The sequence below is a fragment of the Microtus oregoni genome, unplaced genomic scaffold (genome assembly GCF_018167655.1).
Source record: "Microtus oregoni isolate MIOR12 unplaced genomic scaffold, Mior012 000028F_ref0000031, whole genome shotgun sequence".
NCBI lineage: Eukaryota > Metazoa > Chordata > Mammalia > Rodentia > Cricetidae > Microtus > Microtus oregoni.
In genome coordinates this window covers 28,001,644-28,014,417 of record NW_024543087.1, presented here as the reverse complement: position 1 = coordinate 28,014,417, position 12,774 = coordinate 28,001,644, and the positions used below count along the sequence as shown (strand labels likewise).

The window sequence follows — 12,774 nt, the reverse complement described above, 5'->3', positions numbered from 1 at the left end:
AAAGTAGCAGTTTTGGTGATTGAACCTAGGGCCTTGTTTATGTTAGGCAAGTGCTTTACCGCTGAGCTATATCCCCGGTCCCTCTGAGCATTAGATGAAATGGTCTACAAAACGCATGAGCACTCCACTCCACCCTACTTTAGTAAACGTTTGCCATTTGGGCTAATGGAGATTTCACTGTAAAAGTGGGAGTTAGAGCTAGTTCAAGAATTTTTCTACTTTTTTATATTTGATTTGGACGTTAAAATGTTTTAATAATATTAGTGATTATGAACAAAAACAAAAATACGTGTTCCTCTAACTTCAACTCGTTTTTAAAATAAATGCAAATTAAAACTTTATGCAAGAAATATGCAGTTTCTTCACCATAGCACATTAACCCCTGTTCTACTTCTGCATATCTCCAAGGCTTTTAATGATGTTATAAATATATATGTATGTATTAGATGCCAGTTTCCATAGATAGATAGACAGATATAGATATCTCAAATTGTTTCAACTAGTACTATGGGCAGTTTATAAAACTTTTATAATTAAAACTCCTTTTGAGAACTCTCACGCAACCATTCTAAATATATTTATCACAAAAGTACCTGCTCCAATCATATTCCATTACAACACTTTTCTGTTCTCAGTTTGACAAGAATATCAAATTTCCTTTCCTAACATACGTTAAATAATCACACAGTTCACTAGAATAAAAGCAGTGATTCTTGACTGCTGTAGTACAACACCATCATTGCCTTTCTCCTTTTAGATTATTTTTGAGGGAAACAACTCAGGCAAAGCACTTGGGGAAAAATTAAGTAATTTATATAATCTACAGATCACAATTTTGTGACATTACAGACATACATTTTGTATTTCTTTATATTTCTAAGAGTAGTCAAAGATGCCTATGGTAGACTTTAAGAAAATGCTTATTTATTTAATATTACCCGTAAAACATAAAAGTGAGTTGGCAACAGATATAAGGGGACTTTGTTTACATGTCAATGTGCTTTCAAAAAAGCATAAATAATTGCTTTTTGCCTTGCTAAGATCAAGTGTAGTTGTATAAAGAATGAAAAACTATTTCAAAAGATTTAAAAGGCTTGGGAGACTGTTGTTGACTTGAGCAAACATATGTAAACAAAAAAAACTTCTGTAACTAACTTTCCCACAGTGTAAGGTGGCCTCTAAAATTGGGAAGTCTGAATGGTTCTAACAAGGTTTTCCTAAACGAACACAGCCTTTGCACAACACACTGCTGAATTGAGGCATAACAATGTTTTAGGACTTTTTTTTTCCAGTTAACAGCCAAATGTAGTCTGAGAGCAATCAAGTTCCCACTCCTGCATTACAACGCATCACTCGAAAGCATGCCTATCTCTTCATGTGCCCATAAAGTGATCAGTTTCTAGATTCAAAAACAGTAAGGGCCGGATTTTTCCTGTCTCGTCCTGATTTCATATTATTTCTGCTTAGGATAATGGAATACCTAGTTCCACTCAACTGCAGCAGGCACTGGCAGCTGATGCTAAACAGAAGTCTTTAGATTAAAAAACAAAACAAAATTGTAAGGTGACAGCCCATGAATTGGAGAAATCGTAAGAGAAATAAACAGAATTTTCGACTTAGAAGGTCCAAAACTAGCCTCTGGCTCCCAAAGATAGGACTCCAACCTGGAGATTGTCCGTGGCAGCAGTGGGGCAACTTTGGGATCAGGGCACCCAACTAGCCACCAGACATCCCACCTGCAGGAGTCCACCGCCCCCGTCCTTCCTGCCTGCTGGCTCCTGCTCAACCAGGCAGAAGTCCTGCGGGTCTCACAGGTAGGGACTAGCCGCTGGGCGCAAGAAAAAGCGGGAGTGCCGGGAGTAAGTTGAGGCGGCACGGGCAGGACCCAGGGAGTGAGTCTTAGGGTGTCCAGAGGCGGGGAAAGGGGCCTAGCTCTCACCCTTGTCGCACGCCAGCAAGAAAAGCTTCTCATTCAGGGTGTTCTCCTCCTTCACCTCCCGCACATCCTTCAGCGCCATCACTTCGTTGGGCGACGAGGAGGATGGGGAGGAAGGCAGGGAGGAGGAGGAGACTCCCGAGAGGTCCGTGCTCGGGTACAGGGCCGCCATCATCGCGGCCCACGACGGGGGTAGGCCAGGAGACGGAGGTTGGGCCCCCATGGGCGCCGACCCCGACCCCAGCCCCGCCCCAGAGCTGGAAAACGGGTGAGTCGTTCCCAGGGCCACATCTGCCTGCGGCCCGTTGACCCCGAAGGGCGTCGCCTCGCCCCGGAACCAGCACTCGCCCTCCACGGACAGCCCCAGGTTGGTGGCCGCACCGGCGCGACCCCGGGGCCAGCGCCCTCTGCCCAGCCGCCGACGCCCCGGTCGAGCTGGTCCGCGCCCGTCCGGGGACGACAGAGTGGAGCGCGCCAGGGCGGCAGCGGTGCGCGGGGCCGTGCCAGGAGCCGCGGGGGCCGCGCAGGGGGCGGCCCGGCCTGGGAGGGAGTGAGGGGGCCGCCGGCCGAGGAGCTCGGCGCTGCGCTTCGCCGCACGTCAGGCTCCGGGGCTGTGGGGACCGTTGGCCCGGCTGCACCCGCGGGAGGCAGAGGCTCACCGCTCTCTCCTCCTCACGTCACCCTCAGCCCCGCGGAGGCGACGACACCGGGGCGGGGCTGGCGGCGAAGCCCGCCTCGAGGGGGCGGGGTCTACCGGGGCGGGACTGGTGGGCGGGGCTCCAGGCCTGACGCCCCTCCCTCGTCAGTCGCCTAGCGCCCCTGCAGCACCTATAGGAACCCGAAGAGGGGCATGGGAACCACCTGGTCGCAGTTCTTAGGTTGCAGATTAGCGGCAGCTGCTGCTGCTGTCGCTGCTGCGGCACAGAAAGTAAATACACCGCAGTGTGCCATTGAGTTTTTGAGGAATTGTCCTAGAGCCTGGCCAAGCAACCCGATTTTGGAGTTTGTGTTTACGTTACCCTTGTTCCTAAAGGCCGTTTATAATTTCTCTTGTGATTATAATATGGTCTAACATTCCTGATATGTCTAAAGTCATTATATACATGCATTTACATGTAATTCAAAGGTGACCTATAAGCATTGCGTATGCACAGTTTAGGACTTAACTCTCCACACAGTCCTGTCAGTGAATTAGTTACATTTATCACATCTAATGTTAAGAGGTTTGTTATTTAGGCATAGGCTGATGGACACACAGCAAGTGTGATTTGAAATTACATCTTTTCAATAATTCCTATTGCTTCCTACAGTCAATGTCCTCTCCCATTCAGGTTGCTTTGTCCCATTACTTTCTCAACCAATATTTTAATTTCCTGATTTTTAAAATCAACATTCTCTTTAGATGTTCTCTAAAAGGCCTAAGGAGATTCCAAAGACACCTTCTCAAGCATTTTTCTCTATGTTTACTTTAAAATAGCCTCTAGAGTCATTCTGTTTTTCGTTTCTAGACAATCTCCCTATTATTCTGTAATACAATTCCAAGTTTATGTATTTTGTGAAATTTCCAAGTGACTCATGGTGAGTCCAGTGGAAACACAAAAATGCATACATTTTATCGATCCACAAATGTTCAGTCAGTAGCAGAACTCTAACCCTGGCCTATCCAAAATTTCACCGTTTGAAGTTAAAGAATTCAAATGGTTCACAGCCCTATACACAGGTTCTCTATCCAAAAAACTGCCATGGGGCCTGGATTAACTTCTAAGATTTGGAGGAATTCCAACCCACTGTGGTCGAAATCTTAGGAGAGCTTCTAAAGCATGAGAGTCTACCTCCGGCAACCTGGTGTTACACTTCAGATTTTTGGATTGTCTCAGTTACAGACTATCTTCTTTTTTCTTATTCTCTAGTAAACTGCTTGACCAGCACAAACTGGATCATTCAAAATCACTTACACATTTTGCATGTAAAATATGAAGACCAGTGTAGTGATATTTTGTTTGTGTTTTAACAAATAAAGCTCGCCTGAAGATCAGAGTGCAGAGCTAAACCACTAGAGGCCAGGGAGTGATGGTGCACACCTTTAATCCCAGAACTAGGGAGGCAGACAGACACTGGGATCTATGTTAGTTCAAGGCCACCCTGGGCTACATGAGATTGAATCTGTCTAGAAGAGAAACAGAGCTCCCACAAAGGTGATTCCGGCGCTTGGGTAGTGGAGACAGGAGTGATCTGGCTAGTCAGAGAGAGGAATATAAGGCGGGAGGAGACAGGAGCTCAATGCAGTCTGAGGACACGATCATCCCTCCATCTGAGTATTGGTAGTCTTTGTAAAAGGTCTCTCTAGTGGCTGGCTGCACTGCTTCTGTGATCTCTTAGCTTTCACCCCCTAATATCTGACTCAGGTTTTATTTATTAAGTCCGATTAGAATTCGTGCTACAGACCAGGAATGGAGTTATGATGAACAACTGAATGCAAAACTCAGGAGTAATATTACTTCAAGCCACTCCCTCAAGTCACAGGTATAAAAAAAATCCCAAATCAAGAGAAGGGAAATTATATCTAGCCCTACAAGTAAGGTAGATCCTACACATATTTTTCAACGTTGTCCTCCCGTACTGATCTAGGGCCACCTCTGTCTGTTTCTTTCTCACGGGGCCTGCTAGGCTCTATTTGCATTTGTTTCCCTGCTGAGCACAGCCCAAAACAAAAGCCCTTGCCTAACTACCCAAATAATCTCCGCACAGCTCCCAAGTCCCACTGTCCCACTGTAGCACATCCTCCTGCTTCTTCCATCCATTATCACTACTCCTTTCTTGCTTTATTTACTACAATTTCTTTGTTGACTGATTGTCACCACTAGAATTTAGGTCAAAAGACTGTCTTTTTTTTTTTTTCTTAGCTGAATCCCAAGAATCTCATGTAGTATTTGAACACTGGAGACAATAAATTTGTGCTGCTGAATTTTACTCATTCAAATGATTTCATCACAAACTAAATGTGTAATAGTCATGTAGGTAGTCGCTAATAAAATTCTTCATATGAGGGCTGGTGAGATGGCTCAGCGAATAAAAGTGCTGTTTGTGAAAACTTGAAGACCTTAGTTTTTGTTTTTGATGATTTTTCAAGACCGGGTTTCTCAGTGTTGCCCTGGTTGTCCTGGAACTTGCTCCTTAGACCAGGTTGGCCTATGGATTTGCCCGCCTCTGCCTCGCAAGTGCTGGGTGGGATTAAAGGTGTGCACCACCACCTCCTGGTTAAAACCTGAGTTTATTCCCATAAAGGTGTTAGGGAAAACAGACTCCACAAATCTGTCTTCTGGCCTCCACATGTATAATGCATGCATGTCCATCAACACACATCATCCACACACACACACACAATGATAAAAACAGTACAATTTTGAATTTTAATTTTTCTTTCTTAAAAAATTTATTTTTTGTTTTATGTGCATTGGTGTTTTGCCTGCATGTCTGTCTGTGTAAAGATGCCAGATCCTCTGGAACTGGAGTTACAGACAGTTGTGAACTGCCAAGTAGGTGCTGGGAATTGAACCAGAGCCCTCTGGGAGAGCAGTGGGTGCTCTTAACTATTGAGGCATCTTTCCAGCCCCTTAATTTTTTTTCTTATATGAAAGAAGAAGAAACCTGACCTCCAAAGAAGTAAGTTTTTGTATTTCTTCATTTAGGTGTTGTATTCTTTTGTGGTAAATAAGTTTATAACAGACCAATATTGAAGGCTCTATAGATTTCTTTAAATAAAATGAATACACAAATACGCATTCTACATACACAGCATTTTATTAAATATACTTTGTGAGAAAAAGAATGCCTTTAAGTACTAAATTCCATGTCAATCAGATTATCTTAGTAAATATGATGGTGAAAAAAAATCAGAGAAGCATGATTTAAATATTCTCAGAAGAGCAAAAGCCTACTTACATCTTCATATAAGAAAACAATCATCAAAATATAAAAGGCAAAGAAATCTCTTGTAGAAGAATATATTTAAGAACTCCACCTATTAGTATTTCATTTAAAAAAGTCTACCCTAAAGACACAGACACTCTCACCCTTAACATAAATGCTTTGACCAGGGGAGGAGGAAGATGTAGACAACCCACTCGCACAGAGAAAAGCGAAGCACTTCCGCCTCACAGTAGGAGAGCTCACTGGCACTAACGTGGAAGGTGGGAGCGTATTTCTGGCTTCCACTATAAGCCACAGAATTTCTCTACTGCTAAAAATTCTGGGGGAAAGAGGTTTCAAGTTTTAACTCTTCCTAAGGAACACAAACCTTAAACATTTCCAGGTGATGCAGGGCTGTGAGAAACACGAAACTATGATGGACATTAGCTGTTATGTGCTTTCTACTGAGGTTATTTGGTGGACATATTCTAATTATGTCGGCTTCATTACAACTAGTAATGAAACTAGCAAGTGTAATGCGATGCTAACAGGATAGTATCGATGTCAGTTGGGATGGTCTATCCAGTGTTTGGCTGCAAGTATTTGAAAGGAATTAGGTGAAAAAAATAACTATACACACATTCATAATTAATATTTGTAAAAGATATCTTCACATATCAGATCTCACACATCTTCTAGGGGCAAAATAAATACTTAACGGCTAGCTGACTGCTTAATACATACCATTTGAGAAAATCTGGGTAGTTCAGATGCTATAGGGAAAAACATATATGTAGCATCTTACCAACATGCAGTATTGCACTACATGTCAGAAATAATGCTATATTATCAAACTAGGACATGTAAAATAGCAATGCAATTACAATCAAACTTTAAGTAAAAAGTTCCTACAACTTATGCAAGAGAGTGAACCTTGAGGTCTATTCAAGAATTAGTTTTCATATTAAAAAAGTTTGATGTTGGTGAGCCATATTTACCCCTTTAAATTTATATGCGAGATAGAAATTTACAGCAAGGTTACAGTTTTAGACCCCTTTACAGAGGTAAAAAAAGGATTGAGTTGGACTATGACTTTAGGTACATTTGTGATCAAAATTAAATAACACTTCAAAAAATCCAAACACATTTAATAGCAGGACCTGACAAAACTTTATACAGATCTTTTTTGAGCTATGAAAAAGAATGATTAGTCTTATTTTGTAAGACTTGTAGGAAATAAAATAATTTAATTTTGAAATAGCAGCTTGATAAGATGTTCCTGTCTTGGTATTGATTGTTAAAGTAATCAAAAAGATTGAGAAATTCTAACTAGTATGGACAAAATGTTATTCATTACTGAATACAGAACTATTTTGAGCATACAGATACTCTGATTTTATAGCCACTACAATTCAAAATTCTGTAAACTGAGACATTCGGTGTGTTTAATGTGGCAGATGATAGTAAATGCTTCATTATTTTATTCTGTTCAGTCCTTTTCCCATGAGGCAGGCAAACACTGTCATGACCATCTTTGGTTTTACTTCTACTAGGTCATCAGGTAATGCATATATCCGGGCACCAATCTTCCGAGCAACTGAAATGGCATATCTTGAAAAGAGAAGAAAGACACCTTGGCATTTGTTGTCCACCATGTTTTAACTTCATACCTTTTAAACAGAAGAATTCTTTTTTTTTTACAAGATTAACTTTTACAAAAAGATTAAGGATGTGATTTTTTAAAAATCATATTCTGCATACGAATTGTACTTTAAAAGATAAAAGCATCCCTGTAAGTATTTTAGGTCATGACTGTGAAAAGATCAACGTGGTCTGATATAAACTTACTTAGCGTTGTTCAGTTTGTCCTCATCAGTAAGGTTTTCTCTCTTGATCATTTCTGGACGAACTGCATTTGGTGCAATGGCGTCTATTAAATCTAAGACAGGCAAACTTGTACTAATGGATTTATCCTAGGAAATAAAGAAAACATACATGAACATCTTACCTTTAATTTTCACAAATGACAGCTTCTGGTCACAGTCATATAACTGAAACCAGCCTATAAATTTTCTTTGTACTTAATATTAAACTTTTCTGCAAACAACACATATAAAGATTATTTAAATTAAGATTTTCCTTCAGTCTTAATGTAAATTATAGCATATAGAGTTGCCCCATACCTGAATATAGTTCCTACTTCTGCCAACTGAAGCATCTATTCTGTGAAAAATAATTTTGAAACAGAATTGATGTGTTTTAAATTAATAATTTTATATTTTGTGGACCATGAATTCCTAAGACTTGGGTCAGTATTTTCAGAAAGAGAATCAAATAGTGACAGGAACCTCACATTTACAAAGATGGTGTCCTTGGTGATTTAAGTGTTTTGTCGTTATATTGTAATCCTACATGACAGAAACAAATTAACTATACCCTCTTTTTTTTTAAATATTTTTTTATTGAGAAAATGAGAAAAAAAAAACAAGTTTCCACCTCCTCCCAGCCTCCCATTTCCCTCCCCCTCCTCCCACCCTTCTCCTCCTCCTCCCACCCTTCTCCCCCTCCCCCCAATCCTTTCCCCCTCCCTCTCCAGTCCAAAGAGCAGTCAGGGTTCCCTGTCCTGTGGTAAGTCCTAGGTCCTCCCTCCTCCGACCATATCTAGGAAGGTGAATATCCAAACTGGCTAGGCTCCCACAAAGCCAGCACATTATGTAGGATTAAAACCCCATGCCATTGTCCTTGGCGTCTCATCAGCTCTCATTGTTCGCCATGCTCAGAGAGTCCAGTTTTATCCCATGCCTTTTTCAGTCACTGTCCCAATAGATCAGCTCCACTGTCTCAGTGGATGGGTGCACCCCTCGTGGTCCCGACTTCTTTGCTCATGTTCTCACTCCAAAGGAAAAACATATAGCTATCCTCTTGGCTATGGGAAGTAGACAAAGTTCCCAGGGAGAAAATTGAGATCTTGGGGGTGGGGTGGGATGGGGGTAAGGGGAGATGGGGAGAGAAACGGGAGAAGGGGAGGAAGGGGGGAACTTGGGGAAAAAGGAGGATTGTGATAAAGGAAGGTTGGATAGGGGAGCACGGAAGCACAGTTCTTAGTTAAGGGAGCCACCTTAGGGTTGGCAAGAGACTTGAACCTAGAGTGGCTCCCAGGTGCCCAAGCCGAGGTCCCCAGTTAATTCCTTGGGCAGCTGGGGATAGGGAACCTGAAATGACCCTATCCTATAGCAATACTGACGAATATCTTGCATATCATCATAGAACCTTCATCTGGTGATGGATGGAGATAGAGACAGAGATCCACACTGGAGCACTGGACTGAGCTCCCAAGGAACTATACCCTCTTTTAACTATGAAGTACTAAGTCCAAAGGATCAAATGCTAACACAGCCAATAAACATGAAGTATTTGAATATTACAGTAGAATATTAATACCCAAGATGTTTCATTTTCTAGTTACTTCCAGAATGAATTAAAAATGGACAACCACTCTAGGGGATAGAGTATTGTAGTTAAAATATAAAATCTGAACTGATTCTGTAACTTGCCTGCTGATGGGAAAATGATCTGTTGTTTTAAGCTTGAATAATGACCTCAATTGCTTGCCTACCCAACACTGGCTCACGCCTTACCTCTCTCTGTTCTAACAGAACCCATATTTTTGCTGTGTCCATACCTTAATGTGGACATGAGCTTCAAGGAAAGCTCTGGCAATCCAGTGCTCTAGGAATGAACCTGAATTGCATGTAGGTCATGCATTTGAAACAAACTTTATGTGTAAAGAATACAAAACCAGATATACAATGTACCTGTGTATTAAAAATTCATAGAGGAGGGCTGGAGAGATGGCTGAGCAGTTAAAGAGCTGCACTTCCAAGGGACCTGGATTCAGTTCCCAGCACCCATGTGGTGGCTCACAACTATCTTTAACTCCAGTGTCGAGGGATCTAAGCCCTCTGCTGACCTCCACAGACACTAGGCATGCACATGGTGCACAGACTTACGCATACGCACAACACCCACAATTATAAATAATTGACAGGGAAGGGATAACTAAGAAAAAAAGTATCTAAAAAAGCCCTTGTGGAGGGGCAGTAACAAAACGGAAAGCCCCAGTATAAGACGAACAGAGCAGTTCTAGCGCCACAGTGATTTTACTTGAGCCTCAGTTAATTAGGCTTTCAGAAATCAACAACCTTTCCTGAATGTGAATGTGAATGAACCTCTGTCCTAACCAGCACTAGAACTGAGAGGAGAATCAGCTTAGGGGTATAGTTGGCAGGTTGATGGCAAAGCAGTCATGGGTGGTGCAGGGAATTACAGGCTCAAATACTCCTGAAGACTGACCAACCTCTGCCTGTCTGCTATTGTCCTCAGCACCTTTCTCTCTAAACCGGTTTGCATTCTACTCTTGAAAACAGAAACACCTCTACCTGAGCTCTGGGATGGGAGTGCCACAGAATTCTTGGCCATTATTGTAAGGAACAATGATTTTCCCCCCTCCTATTTTTTGTGTTTTACTGTGGGGGAAGTTTTTATTGAATTCAATAAAAAGTTTAAGTTTCTAAAGATTTTATCAGATCCTTAAATAATATTTCCAAGAAAACAGACCTATCTTCTAACTCTCCTGACTTATACATTATCATCGAAAGACATTTTATTATTGCAAAGGGGTAGAGGATATTGTGAAAAACTCTAGTTCCATATACATTACAGCACTTTTCCTTTAAGTTAAACATAAAGAAATTAAATAAGGAGAAAGTCTCTAGAATCTTAAAAGAGAATGAAACCTAGAGGTTAGCCTGATTTCCAAGATAGCATCTCTTTCCTTTGATTTGTTACTCTATTTTACTATTCTTCTCGTTGTTTTTAAGAATAAAAGTGGCAACAACAGTGATGTAACCAAGAGAGTCTTCTAAAAGATTCAACAGGAATGTTAATGGCACATCTGATGCCCTTTACAGACAGGCAGTGCCATTAACGCAGCGAGCCCCATTTCCTGAGCCCTCCCTGCATGCCAGACATGCTTAAGTCTTTTTCTGTTTGTTAAATTATTTAGTTTTACGATAATCTTGGAAGACAGATATTATCTCCATCTTAGACTTGGGGGAAACCAAAACACAGAGAAATTAATATTATAACTTGTCCAAGAACAATTGAGTACTCGGGTGCTAAATGAAGAATCACATATTAGATCAGTTTTGTTTACCCATAGAAGTAACCCGGCTACTAGTGCAAGCTGCCAAGGTTTCTGAGAAGCAGGTGTCTTTGTGCACTGCCATCTCTTTAGCTGATCTACACAGTACTGCCGACACCTCATACTGCAATGCTCCTTTTCTTATTTATGTCCTTTCCTGAACAGTCAGTTTCTTTGAGGTAGTCATGGTAACAAGGCACCTGACACAGTGAGCTTTGATATTACAGAATGAATAAGTAATATGTCAGTCACACAGGTTACAAGTCTGAGGCAAGAGTTCAACCCAGGGCCATCCAACTACAAAGTTTGGTTTTGAAGCTGCAAGTAGACAGATCTTGATAGGAAGCCGGTTCTCTTTAAAGGTGTACGGCGTGGACAAGTTATTTAACTTCCCGAATGTCCCAGTTTTGCTCCTAGAGTTGGTAAATGTGAAGTCTGCTTAGCATAATGACTACCAGTCTCTAAAAACAGCAATTACAATTGTTATTACTTGCTGATATGCTACTTCTCCGTCTTCTTAGAGAGGGACAATTCTTTACAAATAAAAGGGTTAAATATATCTTTTCTAACATGCCTAATTATGGCATGTCTTGAATGTGGTGAATTCAGGCTTTTCTTTCTGAAACAATCACCTTTTTCACATTATGCCTTTTACTCAGTGTTCCCGATTTAGAACCACTTTCTCGCTGATCTTGAATTAATCTGCTCTGTACAATGTGCTTTAGAAACCATCCTCTCAATGTTGCCTCTAATCAAGATGGCTGCTCCTAGCTTGTTAGCTCCCTGTGAGGTCCACCAGTTCAACCTGTCCTCCAGCTCATGTTCAAATCAACTTGCGGGGCTTTGTTTTGTTTTTAGTTTTTAAATGTTTATTATGCTGAATTACTTAAGGCCATTTTCATGAGGTGTATGCACTTTGAGCCTATATACCACCATCAAATCTGTTTTCTCTGTCCGCTCTTCACTGCCTATTGAGTTAGAAAGATCAACCAGACTGTACACTTGAGAAAATCAGTTCTATGGCTTGAATTTTATGATCTGCTCCATAGTAGAATTACATCCATTCTACAGCTTTGTCTTTAATATAAATAATGGACACTGAGGGGGTAAATAAACTTCTTACACTTTCTGGATTTTTCTAAGCTAGAAAAGCTATATACTTTATATCAATAAATATTCCTGTCTCTAAACGTTTCTTCTTTGTATTTGGTAATTTATTTACACACATACACACATTTGCTTGCTACCAGGGTCGAACCTAGAACCTTATGCAATCTACTGTTCTTATTTTTAATAAATATACAGGTAAGTGTAACTTTGGCACTATAATTTCAGAGATGACCAATTACAGAATTTTATAATATGCCACATTCCTATTTACATTTTAAAATTGTATTTTGTATCTAAAACAGGGAGACAAATCAGACTAAAAGTTACAAACAATAGTGCTATCGGCTCCAAGATACAAAAGAAGAGAAAAATATGTACTTGAATTAGGACCCAGGGAACATATTTCCCAAGATCTATTCTGTTAAAACCATTGGAAGCATTGGTCTTTATAAAGTGACTTAATTTACCAATGTATGATATTTCTGTTACTCTCAAATACTGTTAAACACACAGAGCAAAGGCAAAGAAAGGAATAAAGATGGGTAGGTGTCTTTTAAAATAGCTTGGGGTTTCATTTATTGGCACTTTGTTTTCAAAAACAGAAATTGCTAGGCTT

General features: G+C 40.8%; 2 protein-coding genes across 7 annotated transcripts in view; both read right to left on the bottom strand.

Moving 5' to 3' along the window:
- The window catches only part of Trpc1 (transient receptor potential cation channel subfamily C member 1), a 53,862-nt gene extending 51,239 nt beyond the window's left edge, over positions 1–2,623 (bottom strand). For 3 of the 4 annotated variants that reach the window (XM_041677495.1, XM_041677492.1, XM_041677494.1), the window contains exon 1: positions 1,940–2,623. In XM_041677495.1, coding sequence (XP_041533429.1) covers positions 1,940–2,159 — 220 coding nt within the window. In that variant the 5' untranslated portion in view covers positions 2,160–2,623. The remainder of the gene's footprint in view (positions 1–1,939) is intronic. The other variant, XM_041677496.1, reaches the window with a different exon arrangement.
- A 3,095-nt stretch (positions 2,624–5,718) lies between these two features.
- Pls1 (plastin 1) overlaps positions 5,719–12,774 on the bottom strand; it is a 94,714-nt gene continuing 87,658 nt past the window's right edge. For all 3 annotated transcript variants that reach the window (XM_041677401.1, XM_041677403.1, XM_041677402.1), the window contains exons 15-16: positions 7,694–7,818; positions 5,719–7,456 (exon numbers count right to left, since the gene is read on the bottom strand). In XM_041677401.1, the coding sequence (XP_041533335.1) occupies positions 7,321–7,456; positions 7,694–7,818 (261 nt within the window). In that variant the 3' untranslated portion in view covers positions 5,719–7,320. The remainder of the gene's footprint in view (positions 7,457–7,693; positions 7,819–12,774) is intronic.